The sequence below is a fragment of the Berkeleyomyces rouxiae genome, assembly GCF_048999995.1.
Source record: "Berkeleyomyces rouxiae strain 22BRR77 chromosome Unknown BrBRR77_ptg000005l, whole genome shotgun sequence".
Taxonomy (NCBI): domain Eukaryota; kingdom Fungi; phylum Ascomycota; class Sordariomycetes; order Microascales; family Ceratocystidaceae; genus Berkeleyomyces; species Berkeleyomyces rouxiae.
In genome coordinates this window covers 924,735-947,779 of record NW_027396495.1, presented here as the reverse complement: position 1 = coordinate 947,779, position 23,045 = coordinate 924,735, and the positions used below count along the sequence as shown (strand labels likewise).

General features: G+C 47.4%; 4 protein-coding genes across 4 annotated transcripts; 1 reads left to right on the top strand and 3 right to left on the bottom strand.

Annotated features, from left to right (window-relative positions):
• Nucleotides 1-2,343: 2,343 nt before the first annotated feature.
• Nucleotides 2,344-3,639, bottom strand: BROUX77_005385 (uncharacterized protein; the record flags this gene model as incomplete). The annotated part of the gene is made up of 1 exon (XM_073750252.1): nucleotides 2,344-3,639. One exon carries the CDS (start codon nucleotides 3,637-3,639, stop codon nucleotides 2,344-2,346), a length of 1,296 nt encoding a protein of 431 aa, XP_073604271.1.
• Nucleotides 3,640-8,397: 4,758 nt separating this feature from the next.
• On the bottom strand, nucleotides 8,398-8,976 carry BROUX77_005384 (uncharacterized protein; the record flags this gene model as incomplete). Its single annotated transcript, XM_073750251.1, has 1 exon — nucleotides 8,398-8,976. The coding sequence occupies one exon, from the start codon at nucleotides 8,974-8,976 to the stop codon at nucleotides 8,398-8,400; it is 579 nt and encodes a 192-aa protein (XP_073604270.1).
• Nucleotides 8,977-11,909: 2,933 nt separating this feature from the next.
• Nucleotides 11,910-13,199, bottom strand: BROUX77_005383 (uncharacterized protein; the record flags this gene model as incomplete). The annotated part of the gene is made up of 2 exons (XM_073750250.1): nucleotides 11,910-12,903; nucleotides 12,985-13,199. The coding sequence occupies 2 exons, from the start codon at nucleotides 13,197-13,199 to the stop codon at nucleotides 11,910-11,912; spliced, it is 1,209 nt and encodes a 402-aa protein (XP_073604269.1).
• A 7,314-nt stretch (nucleotides 13,200-20,513) lies between these two features.
• Nucleotides 20,514-21,932, top strand: BROUX77_005382 (uncharacterized protein; the record flags this gene model as incomplete). The annotated part of the gene is made up of 2 exons (XM_073750249.1): nucleotides 20,514-20,596; nucleotides 20,804-21,932. The coding sequence occupies 2 exons, from the start codon at nucleotides 20,514-20,516 to the stop codon at nucleotides 21,930-21,932; spliced, it is 1,212 nt and encodes a 403-aa protein (XP_073604268.1).
• Nucleotides 21,933-23,045: the final 1,113 nt, after the last annotated feature.

The following is a 23,045-nucleotide window of genomic DNA, read 5'->3' as shown; positions in this document are numbered from 1 at the left end:
CGACTTCAATGGTTTCTAGACACGGGTCGTTTTTAGAAGCATGTAGTCACTTCGGTCATTGACGCCGATATTGTTGTTATCGGCAATAGACGCGCGAGCCGCGCTGGCGCTAGACCCCCAAAGATGGTTAGGATTCGGTCGCGGTAAAATAGGTCCCACAGCCCCTGGCCTATAGCGTAGTGGTGCTAAATAGTGGCGCTTGCGAGCAGTGTATGTATGCACATAGAATCTCGTATTGATTAACCCTTAACTACAACAACCTAAAAACACTGGAACAATCTATCATGCCAAAACCTGAGCACTCCGTATGTATGCATGTAAGTCATCGTCCTCGGCCCGCATTTTTGCCAACTCTCCGCCTGAACCACGCATTTAGGTAACTTAGAGAAAAGGCATGCTAGAAGCGTGGGGGAGCTGAGTGGTGCTTAGAGAGTCACAGGCCAAGCAGTGCTTAGAGAGTGGCAGGCTCACGCAGTGCTGGGAGCTCACGTGACTGCGTCTCCCCACTTTTTCTTCAAACTTTTTCCACCACTTCCCCCCCCCCCAAACCAACTTAATATGTCACTTGCTGCGCAAGCGCCAATTAAAAATGCACAGCCTTTCGTTCAACCACCGTGCGTTATCCGTGCATTCTGTCAAAGCGTGGAAACTACCACTGCGCCCAAAAGACGAACGTTCATTTGGAATTGCTTACTTAGTAGGGCTTCTATCTTCCATTATGTACGCTGGGCTCTCATGGCCACTGTGCTGTACGCTAACTGGGTAACTTACCCTCTTCGTAGTGATCCTAACAGCGATAGTTTCACACATCCAGCCTGATTATTGCTGCAAAATAGAATTGTGGATGATGTGTGAATCGATGATCTGGTAACTCCATCTGTTCTAGGTTTTGGGCGTCCTCCTGGCGTCCCTTATATACTCCTCGTATGTCCAGTCATGTGCGCACTCATCTATATAAGGAGGCACTCTTTTCCTGAAAACAAGACCCAGGTGGCGAGGAAGCTTGGGCATGCGACGAGGTAAGAGGTAAAAAACGCAAAAAAATATGTTCAATTTTTGTGGGGAGGGCGAATAAATTAGTAAATCGTTACCCTTTGTTGAGTTAGTGTAAGGATACAACCAGGGTACATGATGACACGTGACCCCAGGGCACGTGCACATGGAGAACCACAGTTCCCACGACCCGGGATACAAAGGCAGGGAGAGGGAGAACATAGAACCTAGGGAGAACAAGAGAAGAGAAGTAACGATTCACTGACATATTCGCCCTCACCCTAAAACCCTTTCCCTATCTACTCCTATCCTCTTCTATGCCCGAAGCCTTGCCTTTTATTCCCATGTCGTGAGATGTTGTGGGTCCTTATGACACGTGATCGGATGTCACGTGCTACCCTTGTACCCTTACCTCAACTACCTCAACTCAACATCAATCAGTGTAAAATCATTGTGTAACTATACATTCTCATAGAGCAAGAAACACAAACATATAACACTTAGGATTCCCACGTGGTCACCCACCGTAGCACTGGTCCAGTGCTCTGTAAGTTGGCTAAGGGAGAGCGGACGGGATGCCATGCTTTTTACAGGCTGTGGTCGTATGTGATAGAAAAGTAGGCAAAGAAAGAATATGAAGGAAATCAATGCCTGTAGACAGAGACAAACCCAATGCCTGGAGTGTGGACCGCTGATTATCCGGGGTTTTGGGATGGTTTGTTATCTTGAAGACCAACAAAGTACATTGGTGTGCCGAGCGAGGGGAGTTAAACATGTGTACATTGGCCATTCTGGTGTCGTTTGATCCTGGGGATTTGTGTAAACTCCAGATATACTCAAGCCGAGACGGACTCAAAACACTACAAAAGGTACAGATAGACACCATGAAAGTATCCGTATGCCCGTGTAAAATCGTCAAGGCCAGATTATAGGCATTGCACATCCCAATCTGTCATTGGGAAGAACTTCTCCCAATGACAAATGCGCTAAGGCTATTATCAAGGCCAGGCCATAAATTAAGGGATGTGGTGCCCCTAGAAGTGAGTTTCGTAGCAAAGAAGAGAGAAACGGCGGCTATGAAACGATTTAAGCCAATCCAGACTTGCTCTAGACCGTTGATTTTCGCAGAGTAGGCAGTGTACAGCTTTCATCACTCTTTGGACTGATGCTGCATTCCGATTTGTGGAGCTTGGTCTTCTATCGTGTCCACTCTTAACCTCTAGGTAATAGTGTAAATATTATTGATGTTCTTAGAAATATTATCAAGACCTTCTGTGCTGGTGGCCTTATTCACAAACGCCCAACAAAACTCCCCCTATAAACATATGCTAAGATCATACAAAATCCCTCTTAAGAACTAAATTGTTTGTCCCATAGATCCTTTTTCGCCCAGCCAATTACACTTTTGACCGGGTCAAAAACTACGAAGGCCGACTTGAACGCCGGGCTTCCGAGAACATTCAAGCCTAGATCGTTCGAAGACTGTAGGCCACCAAAGCAGAGATCAGACTCTGCGTTGACACGGCTATGCTTCAAATATCTGCCAGGAATTGTGATTGGGCTGTAGCGGGACATGAAGGTAAAGTCGGGCAACTGACTGGCGCATGGGAAAACAAATCCGCCATATTTATTGTTGTAGTGCCCACCATCAACTCTCATGTAATAGTCGATATTATACTTCATGGGGAGCATCAGCAACTCGCTAGCAGTGTCAGCAATGACATTCTCGGTACCCTCTCCTTCGACTTTGATTTCGTCAATTTCTTTGACATCGGCAGCTCCAAGAATGTGAGAGGTGAAGTTCCAGTAGCCTCGATCATTGGACACATCTGTGTATCCAAGTATTGTGTTATATGCGTAGCCATCAATGAAACCAAAGTCAACTTGTCCGTGCAAGCAATGTTTCATATCAACAGCAAAGACAGTATCGTCAAGACGAGGGAGAAAAGTGTCAAAGACGTTACACTCAGATATAGGCTTTACGGTGTTTCGGGAGCTAAACGCCATGCCCATCACTCCAGATACTGATTGAAGGTCCTGAAAACTCCTCGGTGCAGTTTTGGCGACTTGAATAGCCTGGCCTGTAGCCCTAAGACCCCCAAAAGTTACTGTATCGCGATAAACTATACCGGACGCTGTGTTGCCATTCGGATCTTCAGTTGTCCAGGTGTACCCTGGTAGTTCCGTGGACGAAAACTTGGTTGCACCAATGTAGGCCGGCTGCAGAGCATTGGGATTTGCCGTGTCTTTAGAGTGGACCCAAAAATCGGCCGAGGATGTGTCGAAGATAAGGTTGAAAGTATTGCGTCCAGGGTGGCCTATGTTCGCTTGTACCACGAACTTGTTTCCACATGTTCCGAGTGGAGCTGTAGGAGCTGAAGCCGAAGTCGTGGCACGTTTCTGGTTCTTCTCCACGGCGTCTTTTAATTTTCCGGGCATAAGAACACCATACTTGCTGTATATTTCAGCTAGAGCAGAAATACCGCTCATGGCAGGGCTCACATCACGGGCTTGATGAAGAGACAAAGTACCGGGAGATGTCGACTGAGTATTGTCTGAGGTCTCCGAAGAGCTAGCAGGAAGGGCCAAGGTGATCTGGGAGATGGCCAAGGCAGTGACTAGAACTGATGAAAAGGAGGGAGCCATGGTGAAATAAAATTGAGAGAACAGGAAAAAGATATGCAGGAGTCTATGTTTCGAAGTGCAAAGGAATAAGTACAGGCGACGTCGAGAGTAGCAGCTAAGGAGATGGGAGTTCTTTATACTTGGGCTATGATGAAGACTTGATGGCTCATTTGGATATTGGTGTTATCTGAAAGTCAACGCAGCTACCACGCAGGGAGTCGGAAGCTTGAAAGGAAGCTACATGACAACCCAGAGAAGTTCGCCACTAGCCGGCGATTCCATTCATGTTCATATCTTACTCTCCCGTAGCCCGGTGCCGTGTAAGGTCTGTGATATGTGATTTAATTTCTCAAAGTCCTAAGCTACGGAAAAGCACGTTCTAGAGATAAGAAGTTCGGGTGGTTGGCCACGACGTACTTTGATATCAGCAGTCTTCTATTTTTAACAAGCTTCTAGTTATCTTTAATGTCATACCCAAGATGTCCCTTTCACCCACGACAACTTCCGTAACCGATAGTCAATCATCCCATCTTTTCAACTGGGGGAGCAGCTACCTTCTGCCGAGTCAATCAATTACACGAAACAGGCAGTTACACTGTTGGTTTATTTTCCAAGCACCACTATTTATACTGTGCGTTCGGCGTACATTTGTTCCCCCGCGCCCATCTATCAAAGATATAAATACACAGTAGCTATATTTTCCCCGGGGTAGGTCGCCTGGTCTGTGTGAACCGGCCTTGATTTTGCCATCACTAACGCCGAGTTCTTATGACCGGAGTAACCTTTGTGCCTAATTCGTTTTATCCCTTTTTTCCGTTCCGTCATTGCTTGTTGATGCCATACGCTTATTGAGATCAGTGACGGACATCCTCGCGTTCAAATAAACTGACAAATTTGCTCCTGAAATATTATTAAGCTTATCTGGATTTCTCCATTGAGGGGTTGTCACGGCCTGTGCCCCTGCCTGAGTGTTACTGGCGGCATGTTTGTTGACGGAGTTGGCTCTATAAGCGTCAACCGCCGTATGTATTGAGTTGGTAGTACAAATTAGGTAGCCATACAATAAACATTCATCTGCAATGTAGCCACACTAACATTTAATTTGACTGATTCATTGAGTGGTTGGATATTTGAGTCACCGTACTGTACAAGTACTATACCCAAGTGACGATTCATCCACGACAATGCTTTTAAATATTTTGTGACGTAGAGACGCAAACATGTAATCCGCAAAATCGTTACTGTCTTTCCTAGCTTTTCCAACGATTGATTTTCTCCCACTCAGTCGCTCCTGTCTCTCTGGAATACTAAGGACGCTGTTCAGTTGTGGCATTTAATCAGATAGTTGGTTATTTTGTTTAACCGAAAATCGATACGAATTTTTCAAGGCTTTATCTTGAAATGTCGCGAGGGCATTGCTTTTCATTTCATGAGCAGTGGAAGTCCGCACCTGTCAGGTTGTTTTCAGTATGCCGATTGTTGTCAAAGCGTGTAAACTACCACTGCGCCAAAAAGACGAACGTTCATTTGGAATTGCTTAATTAGTAGGGCTTCTATCTTCCATTATGTACGCTGGGCTCTCATGGCCACTGTGCTGTACGCTAACTGGGTAACTTGCCCTCTTCATAGTGATCCTAACAGCGATAGTTTGACAATTGTGAGGGTTTACTGGGGTCCTTTAACGGAAGTGATTGTTCCAGAATGTCAGACAAAATAATAGCAACTGAAGGAAGTACGCTCAAAAGACGTGAAGCAATAGAATTGCTCTTTGTGTTCTAGTTTGAATAAGATGAAAACGATCATTTAAAAGGAAAATTTATATAGAGAAACATAGAAAACGCGGGAAACATGTGGACATTTCACATCCGTGAAGAGAAGAGCTTCTCCAAAGCATGTGAAGGTCGGAGATTTCTGATTGCTGATGAGCGTTGATGCCGCTGCAGATTTCGACTGTTGCGCCGTTTGCTCGTATAGCTTGTAGAAGCACTCGTGATGTCATTAGCAGTGTGAATCAGTTGTTCTCACTTGCCTTCGGAGCACAAGCTGATGCAAGTTCCGTCTCCGTTCTCTACTGCCAAAAAAAAAACAGAACACCCATGCTTCGACAAAAAGCCCAGGAACTTGTGTGTAGACTTCAAGGATCATTTTTGGCAACACATATCGTCGAAGGGAAAGCCAAGAGCAAAAGCTAGCCCGCCCGTTTAGAAGTATAAAAGCACATGCTACTTAGACATCTGTGCACTTTTCCATCATTGACATTTCATCGTGACAGGGTTTTTTGTTCATTCCATCTCCGCTGATACGATGCCAATGCCGCCACATGTCGCTCCCGACTTGACAGGGCCTCCAGAAGGGTGCCCTAAGTTATCCAAACCGCCTTCTTCTCGGCCATTCAACTTTTGAGAATTGGCCTCCGCTGGGATCCAACTTTCTACGCAGTCTGTCAGCTTTGAACTGGTCTATAAGCGCGGGAGTACTTACGTAAACTACTTTGACCCTGAGAAATGGCGTCAGTTTATGTGTATTGGGGTTTCGATTGTACGGAGAAAAGTTGACTGAGTGGAACATGATGAGTTGGTGATGTCTTCTTCTATCTTAGATTTTAACCACGAAGGGAAGGGGAAATCCTGTTCATTATGTGCCCACGATATTAACCGTGATGATGGCCATTTCTGCCACAAGCAAAAGTATTAGCCAAAGGGGAAGTAGGACAGTGACGAAACTGCGGCAGAAATGCCGCCCACTCTGATGGGAGCGAAGCGCAGTCTACTCTCCAATTTAGTAAAGTCAGTGCTGATAATAGATTCCTTCACCATAGATTACCCGCAGCCGGTATCCGCAACTGTGCTCACTTCCACTTCTAATCGGTGGGGTGACCTCACCATCAACTCCCCCGGTTTCCACCCAGAGAATGCCCAGATTGTTCCAAGGCTATATTTTGCTCTAGAGTGACAAACGCGGACGTTTGCCAGTCCAACAGGTAGCAACCTTTTCCCGACGAGCACATGGTTTCGTGTCTTGTCAGATGGGCTGTCGACCTGTGCGGGGCATGGCACTGTGTGCAGTGCCAGGTTGCCTGCGCGCTGGTTTCTGAGTTTCCCCAGAACGCTTATGCCTTATCATAGTCAAGTTCATCGTCCTCCGCTGTAGCGTCGGCTATGAATTCAGACTCGCCGCCTTCGTCTGCTTGGGCAGAATCGTCAGCAGTGGCTACATTGGTAGAGATCGGGGGCCTGTTCATTTCTACCTAGGGGCCTTTACGGATATCGAGGTTATCGTTGCGGTGGGACGATGTTGTGCGTGGCGTCTAGGGCTGGGCTGTAGGGGGTCTTGGCTGCTTGTTCTTGTGTGAATCGATGATCTATTAACTCCCTCTGTTCTAGGTTTTGGGCGTCGAGGGCCCAGGCGGGGGCAGGTCTAAAATGGTACGCGCTCGGCGTGGAGACCTTAGAAGCGAGGGTTTCACCTATGATGGGCATATCAGCATTATGCTCCCGTTACGCATGGCGTAGCGTTTTTATTTTGTTTGGCAGTGGCATTGCTCGATCACTTATTTCATGATATAGCATGTGGTTTGATGGAATTGCCCGGCGATGGCATGTTCCCCACATATGCTTTCATCCGGACTTCTAGGCATCGTCTGGGTATTTTCGGGGCGCCTCGGCGTGTAAGGCAACTGAAGGAGACGACATTGCATGGGAAGGAGGGTGTGTACACCGTGTCTGGTATGGTCAAGGATTTTGCAGCCCCCCCTGACACTGGTAACACTACCGTGCCAGATTCCGTAGTCGAGACTACGTCGCCACCAGTGATGATCTCGTTTTTAGATCGGCTCAGACCACCTTTAAACCATTTCGTCGTGTTGAAAATGTGGCGTCCAGCGCCGGAGTCAAGAATGATCAGCCTCTGCATTAGATCCCTTAGTTGCTGGTGTTGTGAGATCGGTTGGGCAGACATAGTGGCGTACATAGAATCACCCCCTGATACAAGAACCATGTCGCTCGTACCGCTTCCGAGTCTTGGTGTTTCTATTTCATTGTAGAGAGCATGGTAGACTTGTTCACTTATTGCATCGCTGGGGTCGTTCTGGGATATCGGGGACGCCGAAACAAAGGAGAAATCGTGCAGTAATGTGTTTTCAATAGTATTGCTACCTGGTGTGGATAGGGGAAAGGTTTTGGGCGTGTTGGGAACAAAGAGTGAGTTAGAAATTATCGGCGTATGTTGGCGGGTGGACGCAGACATTCCAGCTGGCTCCGGGGCTTTTCTCCACTCCGAAAAACCGTTGTCAGATCCCTAAACCGAGTAGGAGGGACCGTCGTCCGCTTGGTCGTCTTTCAACAGGGCCGAAGCAACGAGTGCCTGGGACGGGTTCGGTCTTCCACCAGAGCGGGCACCTGACTCCCCAGGAGTATTGCGTGAGACATGGTGCTGATTTCGCCCTCGGCTGTTATACGCCCGGCCGCCCCGTCTGTTGTATCTGTTCCGTGCCGACACATAGTTTCTCTGGCTAGGGTCGTCCCTCCATCCACCGGTCTGCATCACACGAGCCTGCGCGCAATAAATAATAGATCCCGGGATTCTCATGCCGGCCTCTATGCGCATTTGTACGGTTCTCTCTAGAGTCCACCCCACAGGCGCGTTGAAGGGGGCCATGTACTTGCACATGTTGTCATGGTGGGGTCCTCCGCAGAAAGTGCAGTTTAGACCACTAGCGTTAGGTCCACGTCCCCGCCCGAAGCCAGTTCCCTGTCTTCCGTTCGGGCGCAACGCTCCATGCTAGGTGGATGGGTCTCGTGTTGCAGTTTCCTGCGCGACCATGCCGAAGCCAGAGACCGCCCGACTTCCTCCGTTGATGTACCATGAGTTGAGGTTGTCTACGACCTGCTCAATCTCAAGGTTCCTATGCCGGATTTCGCTGGAGGGCGTGAAGTTGTACATTTCTATCCACTGGGGGAGAGATTTCCGCAAGTTTTCTTCAAACGCCTTCCACCAAGTGCGGGGGTTCCGGGCATCTCTGAGTCCTAAGTCTCTACAGTGGGCCATGTCGGCTTCCCATTTTAGGATCCACGCGCTGACATCCGCCGGCAGGAAATTTAGCTTCGCCATTGCTTGCTCATATATTCCAAGGAGCGCATCTTCTTCATTCAGGCCGTTGACGTCAAGTGTTTTCTTTATGATGTCGACGATTTGGTCAAGATCAGTATTGTTTCCGATTCTGACCCTGATGCTTTCCCCGAGCCTCGGCATCATCCAGTCACAAACTTTGCTGATTCCTTCGTACATTAGATTGATCTTTCCCATCTGGTGGTCGTACTTTACTCGAAGGTCTTGGAGAGATCGGCGACAATCCTCCATGAGCGTGTTATAGTGATTTCTGGCCTCATAAAACTGTGCCAGTTGCTCACTAGTCGGTGGTTGTGGAGTAGGTTGAATGGGTGAAGGAGCTACGCTTCTAGGGGTCGGCGTAGCAGAGAGTTGTCCCCGTCTGCCCCGCCGAGTAGTCACTCCGACTCTGGGTTGGGGTGGCTCCATGCTGCTATTGCCATCTTCATGCAAGGATTGGATCGAGGCACTCTTTCCGGTTGGATAAACCGGGTACGGAACAACCGGCAAGTGGGTAATATTTTCTTTGATTGGTTCCGTAGGCAGTTTAAGCCAAGGCACGCGGTCGCTCTCGGGAGTGATGTGTTCCTAGATGCGCGCATCGCGGGCTTTCGCGCCAAGGGCTATTATAAACTCCCTGTAATCCTGGCAGGTGTTGATAATAGGGGTGATATCACTGAGAGCGCGAGTAAAAATTTGTTGAGGAGCCATTTTTAAAGCTTGTATAAGGAGGTGAAGGTCTCCCACTTGCCTAGCGTAGAGGCTGTCCTTCGTCCGCGTGGCCACAAAGAAGACCTAGAGTCCTGGCCTCACCGCCGATGTAGTGATAAAAAGTTTTTGGGCAAAATAAGAAAAGGGGGTTGGCGGCGTGTTCACGCCAAAGGGTTGGCAGCGCGGTTGCGCGAAAAAAGAAATTGGGCCCCAGAGGCTAAGCTGCCCCGGGCAGGGTCGGACCAGGCGGTGAAGGGTCGGAGGGCGAACTGGGGAGTCCCCTTCCTGCGGGTCCGTTCCCGTTACCGCACGGCGGTGTGCCAGAAGCACGGGAGGGCTCTTGGCTGCTTTGGATGCCAGCCAGATGGCTCCACTCTTGGTGGCTATGAGCTTCTGGAAGAAGCCTTTAGACATCCGTTGAAAGTTGCGGGGGCAGGCCCAAATGTGCTCCGGGGTGGTCTCGGCGTCGCAGAGAGGGCAGGTTAGCACAGCGTTCAAGTGATTGCCGTCTGGGAGACGCGCGCTCGGGTACAGTCCGTGGCCCTTGACTTGACTTGACTTGACTTTATTTAACGTGATTAAGCTACATGAAAAGCATTACACGGCCCGCCGTGAGGGGACACAGATCCTAGCAGATCTGCTAGTTAGTCATGAGAAAACTGTGAAAATCAGGGGCACAACATCCTGACTAAGCACTGCAGGGAAAACCCTTCCGCCTAATAACCCATACAAGAGAGGGGTAAGAGCGGGAGACGGTGTTGCGAGGCGCTAGGGTTAATCAATGGCCACTCCTAGCACATGACCAGGACACACAGGGATTCTACCCCTTTTCCATGTCTGGTCTGAATATAGACTTGACTTGACTTGACTATATTTAACGTCTACCGGAATCACTAAAATCAAACGACGCCGGATTGGTTACCGGACGGAAATTTAAAGTCCTCCGCTCGACATGTCGCATAGTTTCTATGTGTTCGGGATGGCGCACCATCCCCAAGCCCCGAAGAACCAGTGGTCCACACTCCGCTCTGAGCAGCAAGAAACACAAGTACAAAAGAAAAAGAAAAAAGAAAAAAAACATTTTCCCCAGATAAACCCTGACCCCCACAAAGAGTTAACCATCCCCACGAACATTCGTTCAACCGAGAGACGTGGCCAGAAACAAAGTCGACCATCAAAACTAGCGTGGCATGGGAAAACCCGAGTCGTTGAGCGGGTGAAAAACCATGCCAGATGAGCCTCCGGAGGCTAGGAGTGTATCCTTCCGCTTTTCGAAGTGGCCGCCGCACCGAACCATGGCTGAAGCCCGATGCAGTCCCCGAGTGCCACAGCAGGCCAAAGGAAAGACAAAGGAAAAGGAAAAGACGAAGGTGGACTGTCTGAACCTTCAAAGGGACAGTCACGAGTTGCAAAGATGGATCCACGAGTTGTTGGGTGTGGCGGCGATGAAGGGCCGGCGATCGCGAGGAGGGTGTCGTGAAAAGGGGGCGAGTCGACGGCGAGGAAATCCCTCAAAGTTGGGAGAAAGCGGACTCGGGCTTCGCAGCTCGTTGTCGTGTCGAAGAGACGAGAATGGCAGCAGCATTGGGATCGTGTTGCTGTCCTCGTGAGACCCTCAGCCTAGGCTCGAGGGGGGGGAGGCCGACCTCAAAGGTACCCCCCCGAGGGTTGTAGGAGGGAAGGTTGTAGTGGCGGGCTCAAGACCGTGGCGCTTGCGCGCCCCGAACATACCTGCGACAACCAGCCTCCGTGTGAGCCAAAAAAAAAACCCCCTCCGCAGGTATCGACAAGATTGGTGATGGTAATCCTTGTGTAACCATGAAGTCCAGTGGAGCAAAAGCTAAAACATACAACACCGAGGATTCGCATGTGGTCACCCACCATACTACTGGTTCGGCGCTTTGTAGGTTAACTAAGGGAGAGCGGACGGGATCCCGTGCTTTCTACAAGCTATGGTCGTATGTGGGAGTTGGGCACGAAATCACGGTTTATGTCAGTTCCTTGCGACGGAGACAAGTGGTTGGACGTAAAAGAATAAAATCAAATCAAGACAAGTGGTCGTAGAGAAATCCCGAGTCGGCGTCTACAGTTTCTTCGGAGCTGGGAGACTACGGTCACCAAGGCAGTCCGAATCGGAGGATCCCGGCAGCCGGTTATGCCGCTGCCAGGTTGCCAGGACCTGCCTGGTCATCTTATGAGTGTTTGACGAACACTCCGATTGATGTAAAACAAATGAAATGAAATGAAATGAAAGAAAAAGATAGGTGGTCGTGTTATCAATTGCTTTTGCTCAAAATGCAAGATTCCAACTTGCGCTAACGCGAATTTTCAATACAAGTACTCTATGCCACTAGTTCGTTTCGTCAACATGCCCCCAATCAGCCCGACAACTTTTACTATCCCTCCCTCTATTAAAAACGTTCATGATGCTGCCTTCAAACACTCAATACCCAAGGATGAATCCAAACTTTTTACTACCAGCCGGACTGCTCATCCATCAAGTCCTTTCTTGCCCAACCACTCTCTGACTTCATTGGGTTAAATACCACAAAGGCGGACTTGAAAGCAGGACCTCCCAAGATGTTGATTCCCAGCTCTTCTGACGACTGAAGCGCTTCAAAGCAAATGTCGAATTCCTTGTCGACATGGTTGAGCTTTAGGTATCTTCCAGGAATTGCGATTCTAGTATTACCAGACATGAAAGTGAAGTCGGGCAGCTTGCTGTCGCAGGGGAAGACGTAACCACCATCGATCTTGCTATAGAAGGCTCTATCAACCTCTTGATAGTACTCCTCGATGTATTTTGTAGGGAGCATCAGCAAGTCGCTTGCAGAGTCAGCAACGACCTTCTCTAATCCTTGCCCCTTAATCTTATTGTAGTCGAGATTCTTAACGTCAAAGTCACCCAGAATCTGGGCCGTGAAGTTCCAATAGTTGCCCTCAGCAACAACTTTGCTGTAACCAATGAATCCATTGTATGCCAACTCTTCAATCATGCCAATGTCTATTCTTCCAGTTGAGCAATGCTTCATGTCAACTGTAATGACATCTTGACCGAGGTTGAAAAGTGCATTCTCAAAGAGCCCAAAATCAGGATAGAAGGTCTTTTTGCCACTAGCGGACAGAGCAAAGCCAAGAACTCCGGAGACAGATTGAAAATCATTAAAGTGGCTTGGGGCAGTTTGGGCGACTTGGATTGTCTGATCTCTGACCTCAAGACCACCGATAGACACTGTCTCCACATAGCCAATACCAGAAGCTATGTTGCCATTCGGATCGTTGGTTTTCCAGCTGTATCCATCAACCAGGTGGCCTGGAAAATACCTGTGTTGGATATAGGGGCTTTGCAAGGCTTTGGGGTTTGCTGTCTCCCGGGAATGAACCCAAATACCGATAGCGGAGGTGTCAAAAATGAGGTTATAAATGCTGCGTCCGGCTCGGCCAATCTTGGTGGGAATCAAGAACTTGCTGCCGCACGTTCCCAGTGGAAGTGCGGAAGCTGAGACAACCGAGCGTTTCTAGTTTCTGTTTAGAATATTTTGCAGATACTGAGGCATGAGAACCTCATATTTGCTGTATAATTCCGCAAGAGACACTGCACCGTCCACGGTTTGATGGACATCGCGGGCCTGCTTGATAGACCACGAACCGGCAGGCGATGAGGAGGATTCTCCTAAGGACTCTGAAGAGGAGGTAGGGAGGGCCAGAACGGCTTGGGAGGCGACTAGGGCGGTGGCCAGGAGTGACGAAAAAGAAGGAGACATGATGAATGAAGCTTGTACTTGAGGTGTTTCTAGAATGAAAGTGATGGATGTTTTTGAATGGGGTTGTAGATACAACGCCAAGAAGCATCCGAGAAGACCAGCGGACCTGTCTCTATTAGTACTTGTCCTGTAGCGATGGGCCTCCTCTTCCAGCATCCGTTATACTTTCAATCACAGGTGCATCCTGCCAAGGGGTATCATGGCTTGGTGTAGCAAGTACACAAGGCTGCGCGGCCATCATCGATATTTCGTTGCGACTTCGTGCGGTTAGCTTGATTCGCTTGTTTGCCGGTCAAAGCCGCCTGGTGTTGTCAGTGGCCCGTGACTAGCGACTTAATTTCTCAAAACTTCAAGCCCCCATCGGCTGTGCTTTCATGGAGGCAGGGAAAGACGTAGAGATTCCATAACAGCCAACACTCCAGCGATGTACTACCGTAACTCAATATGTGTATGTAAACAGTCGTATGGATGCATCGTTGAATCTGACTCCCGGTAACTTTGAGGCTGATCACTAAACCAATGGAATAGGTTTTTCTCTGCAGAAACTCCCTTGTCCGGTGATCGTTCACCCAACCATTTCACGTCGAACTTCACATATCCATGCTTGACCTGTGAATCACTTACATGCAAAGAAATACTTGCACCCTGGGCGCATTTCAAGTATCAACGCCAGAATCTCACCGCCCCCTTTTTCTCGTAGTTTTCTAAGGGCAATACACATGTAAATACATTCTCACTGCTTGTATCGCCCAAGCTCACTTTGCACGGGCGGCCTTCTGATCAGTCTGTTTCGCATATTCCTTTATGCTCTCGCAGTGTCCACAGCCACGTTGAATCCATCGCCTCGGATCAACTTGTTCACCTTGTGATCCAATCCTTACGCTCAAAACAAGTAAAAACATACTCTCAATTGCAACACCTAGTTCAAGAACCTTCTCTGATATCTCCGTACTTGTGCTTTTGGCTTGGGAGCGTGTTTCATCAATTAAACCTACACATCTCTTTGGCTTTATACCCAGTCAATTGTCCACAATCCATTATATCTCTTGTGAAGCAATGGGCCGCTCTGTGTGAATCGTATATATATTGCAAGTAACTATGTACAGATCTAAGAATTACACCGTCTTCCGCTCTTACCCCTCTCTTGTATGGGTTGTTAGGCGGAGGGGGTTTTCCTGTAGTGCTTAGTCAGGATATTGTGCCCCTGATTTTGACACACTCCACCAAATCCTTCTTTTCTGTTTTAGTTCACCAACACCCACGCGCCTTTTTAAATGATTTGTTGGACCTGCGAAAGCAGACCCTGGGGGCGGTTGTACGCAATGTTTTTCAGAACCAAAATCTATGAGTACGTATTCATCGCACGGAATATTCCGCGGTAGCTCTGAGGTGATATCACATGGTGCGAAGAGCCGAACATGATTGAACCTGATAGGTTATCGAGAATGCTCATGTGTAAACAAGGGTTACAAACACGCGTATAAGTTCGACTCAGCCGTCAGATCAAGATCATACCGACAGAAACATCGTTATGTGGCTCTTCAAGCACAAGCCACCCACTAAAATTCTCACTAGTACCGTGAGACTCTTCGATTTAGCAAGTCTTTGTATGTTTCGAGATGTCTTTTCAGTTGTCAACGCCTCTTGCGCTTTGCACCAAGCACGTGCGGGCTGACTGCCACGTTTATCTCGCCTCTACCACTCCTTTTGACTTACTATTACATCTTATCGAGCTTCGTATCCTCTACATGCTTGGTCTGTGTGCTCTTCACCATGGTGTTCTTCTAGAAAGTTACCTTGTAATCACAAGCTTGTTCTTAGCGAAAGACCCATGAAACTTCATCGCCATTGGCGGCCATCTCTTGTCAGAAAAAGAGTGCCTCCTTACATATATGAGTGCCCCCCACATAGATGAGTGCGCCACAGTCTCGTATAAATGAGTGCGCACACGACTAAACAAGCGAGGAGTGTATAAGGGACGCCAGGAGGACACCCAAAACCTAGAACAGAGGGAATTAATAGATCATCGATTCACACATCTATGTATAGCATTTCATCCGTGTGGTTATTGCCAATGTGAGTAAACTACCACTGCGCCAAAAAGACCAACGTTCCTTTAGACTTAGTTACTTAGTGAGGCTTCTATCTTCCATTATATACGCTGAACTCTCATGGCCTCTGTGCTGTACCCTAACTGGGTAACTTGGCCTCTTTGTAACGATCCTTACAGCGATAGTTTGACAGTTATATCCCAAAACAAGAAGCCTTAGTTACTCATTCTAACTTTCCAGCAGGGTTCATAGTCCTTGGAAGTGTTCACAACCACTTGCGACGTGTCAAATTTAGTGTGAAGCTTTTGTACAAACCCGAGGATTTGCCACGGGCCATGATGGTGGTGCCCATCTGTCTCTTTGAAGATGCAAAAATTCCGTCCCTATGCGGAGCTAGATTAACTTTATCTACCCCAATCAGATTGCGAAAAGAAAAACGAAGTTCTTTGTTTCTAAGATACTACGGTCTTTTGACATGTGGCATAGATGTTCTCAGTTATGCATGCATGGTATACATGATGTTCATGAGCACGCATGTGCACAGTGTCTGGATTCCCGACGGGATTCAACGTATTTAAAGACAGAAATTTGAATCCACTTCTTTCAGTATGCACAATATCCTAATGTCGCACCCCTTCCAGACATCTGACGGAAGACAACCTGCAGGCACCTCAACAGACGGTATCTTGGCATTTCAAGACTTTATTTTGCTCAAAGTCGGCACGCCATGTTTCCCGCACCGCAGATTTTTATGAGGAACATTGGATGGGATCATCTCTACTTTGGGTGATAGTTGTCTTGACAAAGGAAACATTGTATATAATAATAGTGACCGGGTTGAAAAGCAGAAACAGAATTCAAGACAATGCAATCTTGTGAGTAAGGGCAGCGTGTAAGTTGCCGTATTAGGAAGCTCCGACACCCATGACATGATTTATTCGTGAGACAATCTGGGCTAGTGGAGTGTGTCTAGCTTTCACAGTGATTGGAATTATGAGCAGAACAGGGCAAGCTGTCCGTGAACATTGATCAAATGAATCGTAGGTGTCGGAATATCACTCCATGGTTGCAAGGTATATTCGCAGTGCTATAGTCACGTGAGTACCTTCCGGTGCTAACCCTGGTGATACCCGACTTTGTACTTGTATAGTTAGAGCTATCACGATAGATGGAATGAGGCTCAAGAAGAAGAATAGAGGACCACGAATAAACCAACTGATACCCTGACCATTACCTTGCACCTAGCACCGTACGACGTATATTCCGTAACTTGCCACGCAAGTAGGACAGGAATCAACCCACAGTAAGATTCATGGCCAGATTTGCTGCTTTGACAGGTACTTTCGGAGTTAGCCTGGATACAGAAAACCTAAAGCAGTGAACTTCCTCCTCTTTGGTTGGCCTCCCGGTGTCGTTGCTTTTATCTTCTGGGACGCCGACTCGTACTCGTGCTAGGGCTTCGAGATCATCTTGGACATGAAAACATGACCTTCCCAGAAAAAAACATCTCATACCTTTACTCAACGAGAAATGAGGCTGTAAGTCACAGACTTCGGCCTATACAACGCTAAAGGGGAATAGAGACGATGCTATGTATACGCTTGAAAAATACTTTTAAATAGACAAATATATTTGTGGATCCAGGTTGATGGTCATTTTGTTTCATCCGAAGTTCCCACTGCACGTTTCAAATGGCTATCGTAGACTGTCTGGCATCGAAGGTGTCGTCTTAGTTCAAATGTGTAGTTAGTTGATGGTTGGAGAAATAAAACTGTTGTCTGGATGTAAAGAGTTGGATTCAGCATGGTTAATACCAGTCAAGTCTACTGGAATTTTATGGCCCAAAACTTTGGAGATCTCGATATTGAAAGTTTTGATAATAGCTTGGTTAATGGAGAGCGCCTAGAGTATGTCGTTGCTGACTCTGCTAGTGGTCGTTTGATGCCCTCCTCAAATACACCGAGATGTGCTACGAAAAGGTTAAGAATGCCAACTAGGGTAAGGAACATGCCGGTTATGTCTTCCCCTGTGACAATCAACTACCCAACTTTACCTTCGTGTCTCGGCACCCTGCGTTGTTTCAGTGTTTTCTGAGTAGGACATACCGCCTAGTTCCATAGGACAAATAGTCTACTGTCCAATATGAGCAAAGCCTCCATAGCTTTGCTTTTTCTATTGCATATATCACACATATATCGCCCGGAGCTTTTATCGGATACCTATGAGATAATGCCATCAACAAAGTATTGAAAGTTCCTTATTTGATTGATGAAAATTAACTCATATAGATCAAACTAGCCACCACGTGGGAATCCTCAGTGTTGTATGTCTTTTTGTGTTTCTTCATTGTTCTAGATGTTTTTTTCGCCGCCTTGACTTGACTCGACTATATTTATCGTCTGCACAAATCACTAAGATCACACGACGCCGGATTGGTTACCGGACGGAATTTTGAAGTCCTCCGCTCGACACGCCCATAGTTTCTGTGTGTTCAGAATGGCGCACCATCCCTAAGCTCCGAAAAACTAGTGGTCCACACTCCGCTATGAGCAAAAGGAAACAAGTACAGAAAAAAAATAGCAAGGAAAACAAAAAGAACAAAAGACACGCAGAAACACACTACAACAACCACTCTTATTACCTCCCCTCACTTCCTCTCGCTCGTTCATCCTGTGAAATTTTTGCGCCGTTGATGGGGTCGCCTCTCTTGGTGCGTGCGCTCTGTAATGGCGCTATTTCACCTCTAACCTCTTTGCAAGATACTTGCATGGGCTGTTTTTATGGAGCAGCTTTTTGACGAAGTTCTTCCACAGTAGTCGCATGTTGCTCACGCAAGGCCAAGGGTGGAAGGGTTCCTTTGGCTGCCAGCAGAGCGGGCAGTTTTTCTCGACATCTGTGTGGTCGAATCTGACATGGTACTCCGCGAAGTCGCCATGGCCTGCTCGGGCAGTCAGGGTGCGAGCGATGGTGGATCTGTGCTGGCCTTTAAGCCAGTCAACCTTGTAGGCGTTTGTCGACTCGAAGCGAGCTCCAAGGTGACTTCTCGGTTCACACTGTTCAGTCCACGCCTTGAATTCGGCGTTTAGCTCAACTTCTTCCATCTACGGGCTGACGCAAGGGACATGCTACTAGACCTGACAAGCAGATTCTCGCTCTCACATCCTCTTTTCGCCAACCCGTCGACGAGCCCGTTTCTAGGAACGTTGGCGTGGCCTTGGACCATCTAACAGCGCCAACAGCAGCATCCAGTGACAAGTGCTTGGTGCCTCCCTTCCAGTCGTGTAGCAAACGGCGGATCTCATCAACCTCTGGCCCACCCTTTTTCATTTCATTTCATTTGTTTTACATCAATCGGAGTGTTCGTCAAACACTCATAAGATGACCAGGCAGGTCCTGGCAACCTGGCAGCGGCATAACCGGCTGCCGGGATCCTCCGATTCGGACTGCCTTGGTGACTGTAGCCTCCCAGCTCCGAAGAAACTGTAGACGCCGACTCGGGATCTCGCTGCTAGGAAACATCTACTTATCTTGGTCGCGGGGAGCTGACATAAACCGTGATTTCGTAGTCAACTTCCACATACGACCATAGCTTGTAGAAAGCACGGGATCCCGTCCGCTCTCCCTTAGTTAACCTACAAAGCGCTGGACTAGTACTACGGTGGGTGACCACGTGGGAATCCCCAGTGTTGTATGTTTTTGCTTTTTTTCTACTGGCTCTGTTGTTACACAGGATCTGTGCTACTCAGGCAGCGAAACGACAACAATTGTTGATATTGCCAGCATGCCAACCCTATCACTGGGCATATCCTAGGGCTTTTACTGCCCTGACTATATCGAAGTTGCCTTCAGCTCGTTGACGCTCATACATCACAACTCATGACTACATACATCAAAAGTTACCACAAGAAAGACGCCATCGTGAACAGCCTCTCGATATTATGGAAGGAGAACAACAAAAGCCTCACCCCTTCTCCCTGCTTGGGCTAGAAGAGATTGACACTAACGCCAGCTGGAAATCTCTTCTGGTTATTACTTGCTTCCGATGCAAGTTACTGATGGACTTCTGGACATATAAGAAGGCTTGCTATTCTCTCTACTGTATTATCTATACTTAGATGGCATCGATCATCGATGGCCTTTCTTGTCCCTTCATTAAATACATTCACTTTCTCTGAACTCTCTGAACTTGTGACGTCCTGGATACTTCTCCGTGCAGGACAACAGTGAGTCCTCCTATTAAACACTGACAGAGAATACTTATAGCTGTAGGGGGGTTCGTGTCTTTGAGGACGCCACACAGTAGCATAAGTTTGATCGTACCTAGACATGAAGCGAGAGGAGAGTAAGCCTAGTAGAATGATAAGAGAAGTGTCAATTCACTAAACTACTCGAGTGAAACCAAGCTCACGCATCAGGAAGTGTTAGTGTACTGATGCCTAACTAACTATGCGAAGTGAGGACACTGAATCTATCGAAGCGAGCAATTTGAGCCTTGATTTCTAAGGCTTGCCTTTATTATGTGAAAGCTTTAATGACATGTTTCGTGGGCAACATGGGAGTTTTAACCAACGTTGAACATGGTGTCATGCGTTGCAGACGAGGTTTCTAAGCCTGTCATTCATTCAAAGCTAGTTACCGCTATTCTCTGGGTGTAACATGGCGCTCACCCCAAATTCAGTGTGATACTCGAGTTGAGTGAAATACTCGTGTACGTAGAAATGCATAAGTTTTCACGATAACCATAGTACTTCTGAACGGAACTAGAGCCCAAAGTGGAACTACCTGGTCGTATTATATTCTAAGGTGAAAATTACAAGCAATTATTAGACATATTGTCTTTGGACGTTGGCTGTACTTTCATGGCTTACTTGCACTGACATCACCGGATGTCTTTGTATCAGCATATACCTGGATACACACTTTGACTGCGCCACCGGCCCCCCGATATGAAAATGCGCGGCTGTTATCAAATCTTCAGCCATCAGACAAACCCTTTCCAAAATTCTGGGCCCAACGAAGGTCTATCAGGCCCGTGGGCTGATTTAACATGAACATACATAGGGCGCAATGGCGTGAGAGATGGCCAGGCTTTCGGTTGTGGGGGGGGGGGGGGGGGGGGGGGGGGGGGGCAATCTAACATGGTTGGCGGCTTCTCCGTCTAATGTTGTCTTTTAAGGTCAGGGCTGATGTCCCATGAGTAGATTCAAACGAATGTTTGAAGTAGTTAACTAACCATTGAGTGATAATAGATACATCGTCCACCATGTCATCGGCTCGTAATTACGACAAAACTATTTGTAAGGGACTGTATCGCCGTATTTTGCAAGATCTTGTTGTTTTTACATCGTAGGCTCCAATCAATATCTGTCTGAGTTGTCTTTCATTTTCTCTGTTTCCCTCTCATACTGCACCTTGCTTCAAAATACCGATTTCTTTCTCGTCTCTTCTGGCCACGGCCCTGGTCGCCTCTCAAATTGCCTTGGCCCTACCTGCATCTTCCCTGGTGTCCCCCATCGATGGGTCTTCATCTCCTGGAGGAACAAGGTTCACTAGTCAATTCGACGAAATTAACGATGCCCCAGATGGCGTGTATGCCATGGTTGACGCCTTCAGCAAGTATGGTGTCCCCTTGGCAGAGAATCTTCAAAATGTCGTGGAAAAAAAGCGAAAACGTGAAATTGCCACTGCTTCCACATTTCCATTGAAGAGGTGTGACGCCAAGTTTTCGGTCCCTACCCAGATTGGGCGTCCTGGATGCAACATTTTCAACCTCATTTTTGATACCTTCGCAAGCGGGATTTGGGTCCATTCCCCCGAGACAGCAAACCCTCAGGCTCTACAGGCTCTACAGACTGCCTCTATCCCGCAGAATACTTATTCAAGCAGACTAATCCGAGGATACACATGGGAAGATGAGAGAGTGGATGGAACCTCGGCTTCTGGAATTTTGTATGGCGAGGCAGTTTCTGTTGGTAGTCTCACTGTTAAAGACCAGGCTCTTCAAGTTGCGGAAACTGTTCCAGACTATTACCAGACCCTCCAGTCTATCTTTGGCGTCATGGGTATGGGCTTTGATTCTCTCAGTACCATTCCCCCTACTACGCAGCGTGGACTTTTCGACTCTGCCCTTCCCCAGCTTGACCTTGGCGTTTTTACAGTTGATATGAAGCATTGCTCAAGCAGCCAAGTTGACTTTGGCCATATTGATGATAACGCGTACAATGGTGTCATTAGCACCACGGATGGAATTAGCGATCGGGGCTACTGGAACTTTACGGCTCGCATTCTTGGAGACATTGACATCAACTTGTTTGACACAATCAAGCTCGATGATAAAGGCATGGAGTATGTCGTTGATGACACCGCCAGTGAGCTGATGATGCTCCCTCTGAAGTACAACGTTGACTACTATATGAATGTAGAAGGTGCCCATTACCGCCATGAAAGCGGCGGGTATGTGATCCCCTGCACCAGCGAGCTTCCTAAGTTCACTTTTGAGTCCGGATTCACCAGAGTCACTATTCCTGGTAGATACATGAAGCTCAACCGAGTCGATGAGAAGGAGGATCTTTGCTTTGGCGTGCTCCAGTCCTCAGACGCTCTTGGAGTCAATATCCTTGGAGGCCCAACTTTCAAATCTGCCTTTGTGATTTTTCATCCCGTCAAAAAGGCCATTGACTGAGCGAGAAAATAGGTATAAGACCAAGGCTCTAAGTGCAAGTCTGGGTAGATTTTTCAGAGTTAGACAGTTAGGAATGTCGGGGTAGAGACACAAATAGAGGCTATAATGAAAGTGAATAGTGTAATACCTTTGTATATGAGATGAGACACTTTGGTGCTATATTTTCTGTGGGTGATATTGTGATTGTGAGTACCTGTTGCTATCTTGAGCTTTAAGGGAGGTGTGAGAGATAATTAGCTACATCGAGTTCAATCACATGAGATAAACCTGCAAGATTGGAGCCCGATTCAGCAGACGATATCAAGTTGAGTCACCCCGCCCACCATCCAAAAGCCAAGGCCGTCTACTAGGTCCCTCCCCATTGGTGTTCTTCAATTTACTTGATATATTTTTACATACGTGGCAGATTTTGTCAAACACTAATAAGATAACCAGGCGCCCCCTACCCAGTTCTATCCTCCATGATCCAGCGCCTGACATAAGGGATGTCGTGGCCTTCATGCGTAGTTATTACATCACCAGTTTCTCTTTTTGACGCTTTACTACTTTTGCGTTGATAGTTACACAAGGGTTGCTTTGTTAACTTGAGACAGTCCCTTTGTCATAGTGAGTAAACTACCACTGTGCCAAAAAAACGTGCGTTCATTTTGACTTGTTTACTTAGCGGGGCTTCTATCTTCTATTATGTACGCTGAGATCTCATGACCACTGTGCTGTACGCTAACTGGCTAACTTGGCCTCTTTGTAGCGATCCCTACAGCGATAATTTGACATCCTTTCCCAGGCTGAAAGTCGCTTGTCTATAGACAGACTAACGATGAGTGGCTATCTAAATACTGCAAAGGTACGTAAGCAATTTTTCCAGACATCTTCTTGTTTCTGACGCGCCATTTATAAATAGTATACTATTGATAAGTTGCACACTCCCATTTCAAAATCCCGGTTGACATGGCGTTTATTTGTCTTACCTGGAAAGTTTCCTTGAATCATAGTATTAACATCTATATTATAAGCTTGGCTTCGCATGACCACAGCCTATTCCTCTCGGTCTATGTGTACTCGGCAACCTTACAGTAGCACTCCCATTACCAGACCACTATTTACCAAGAGTCA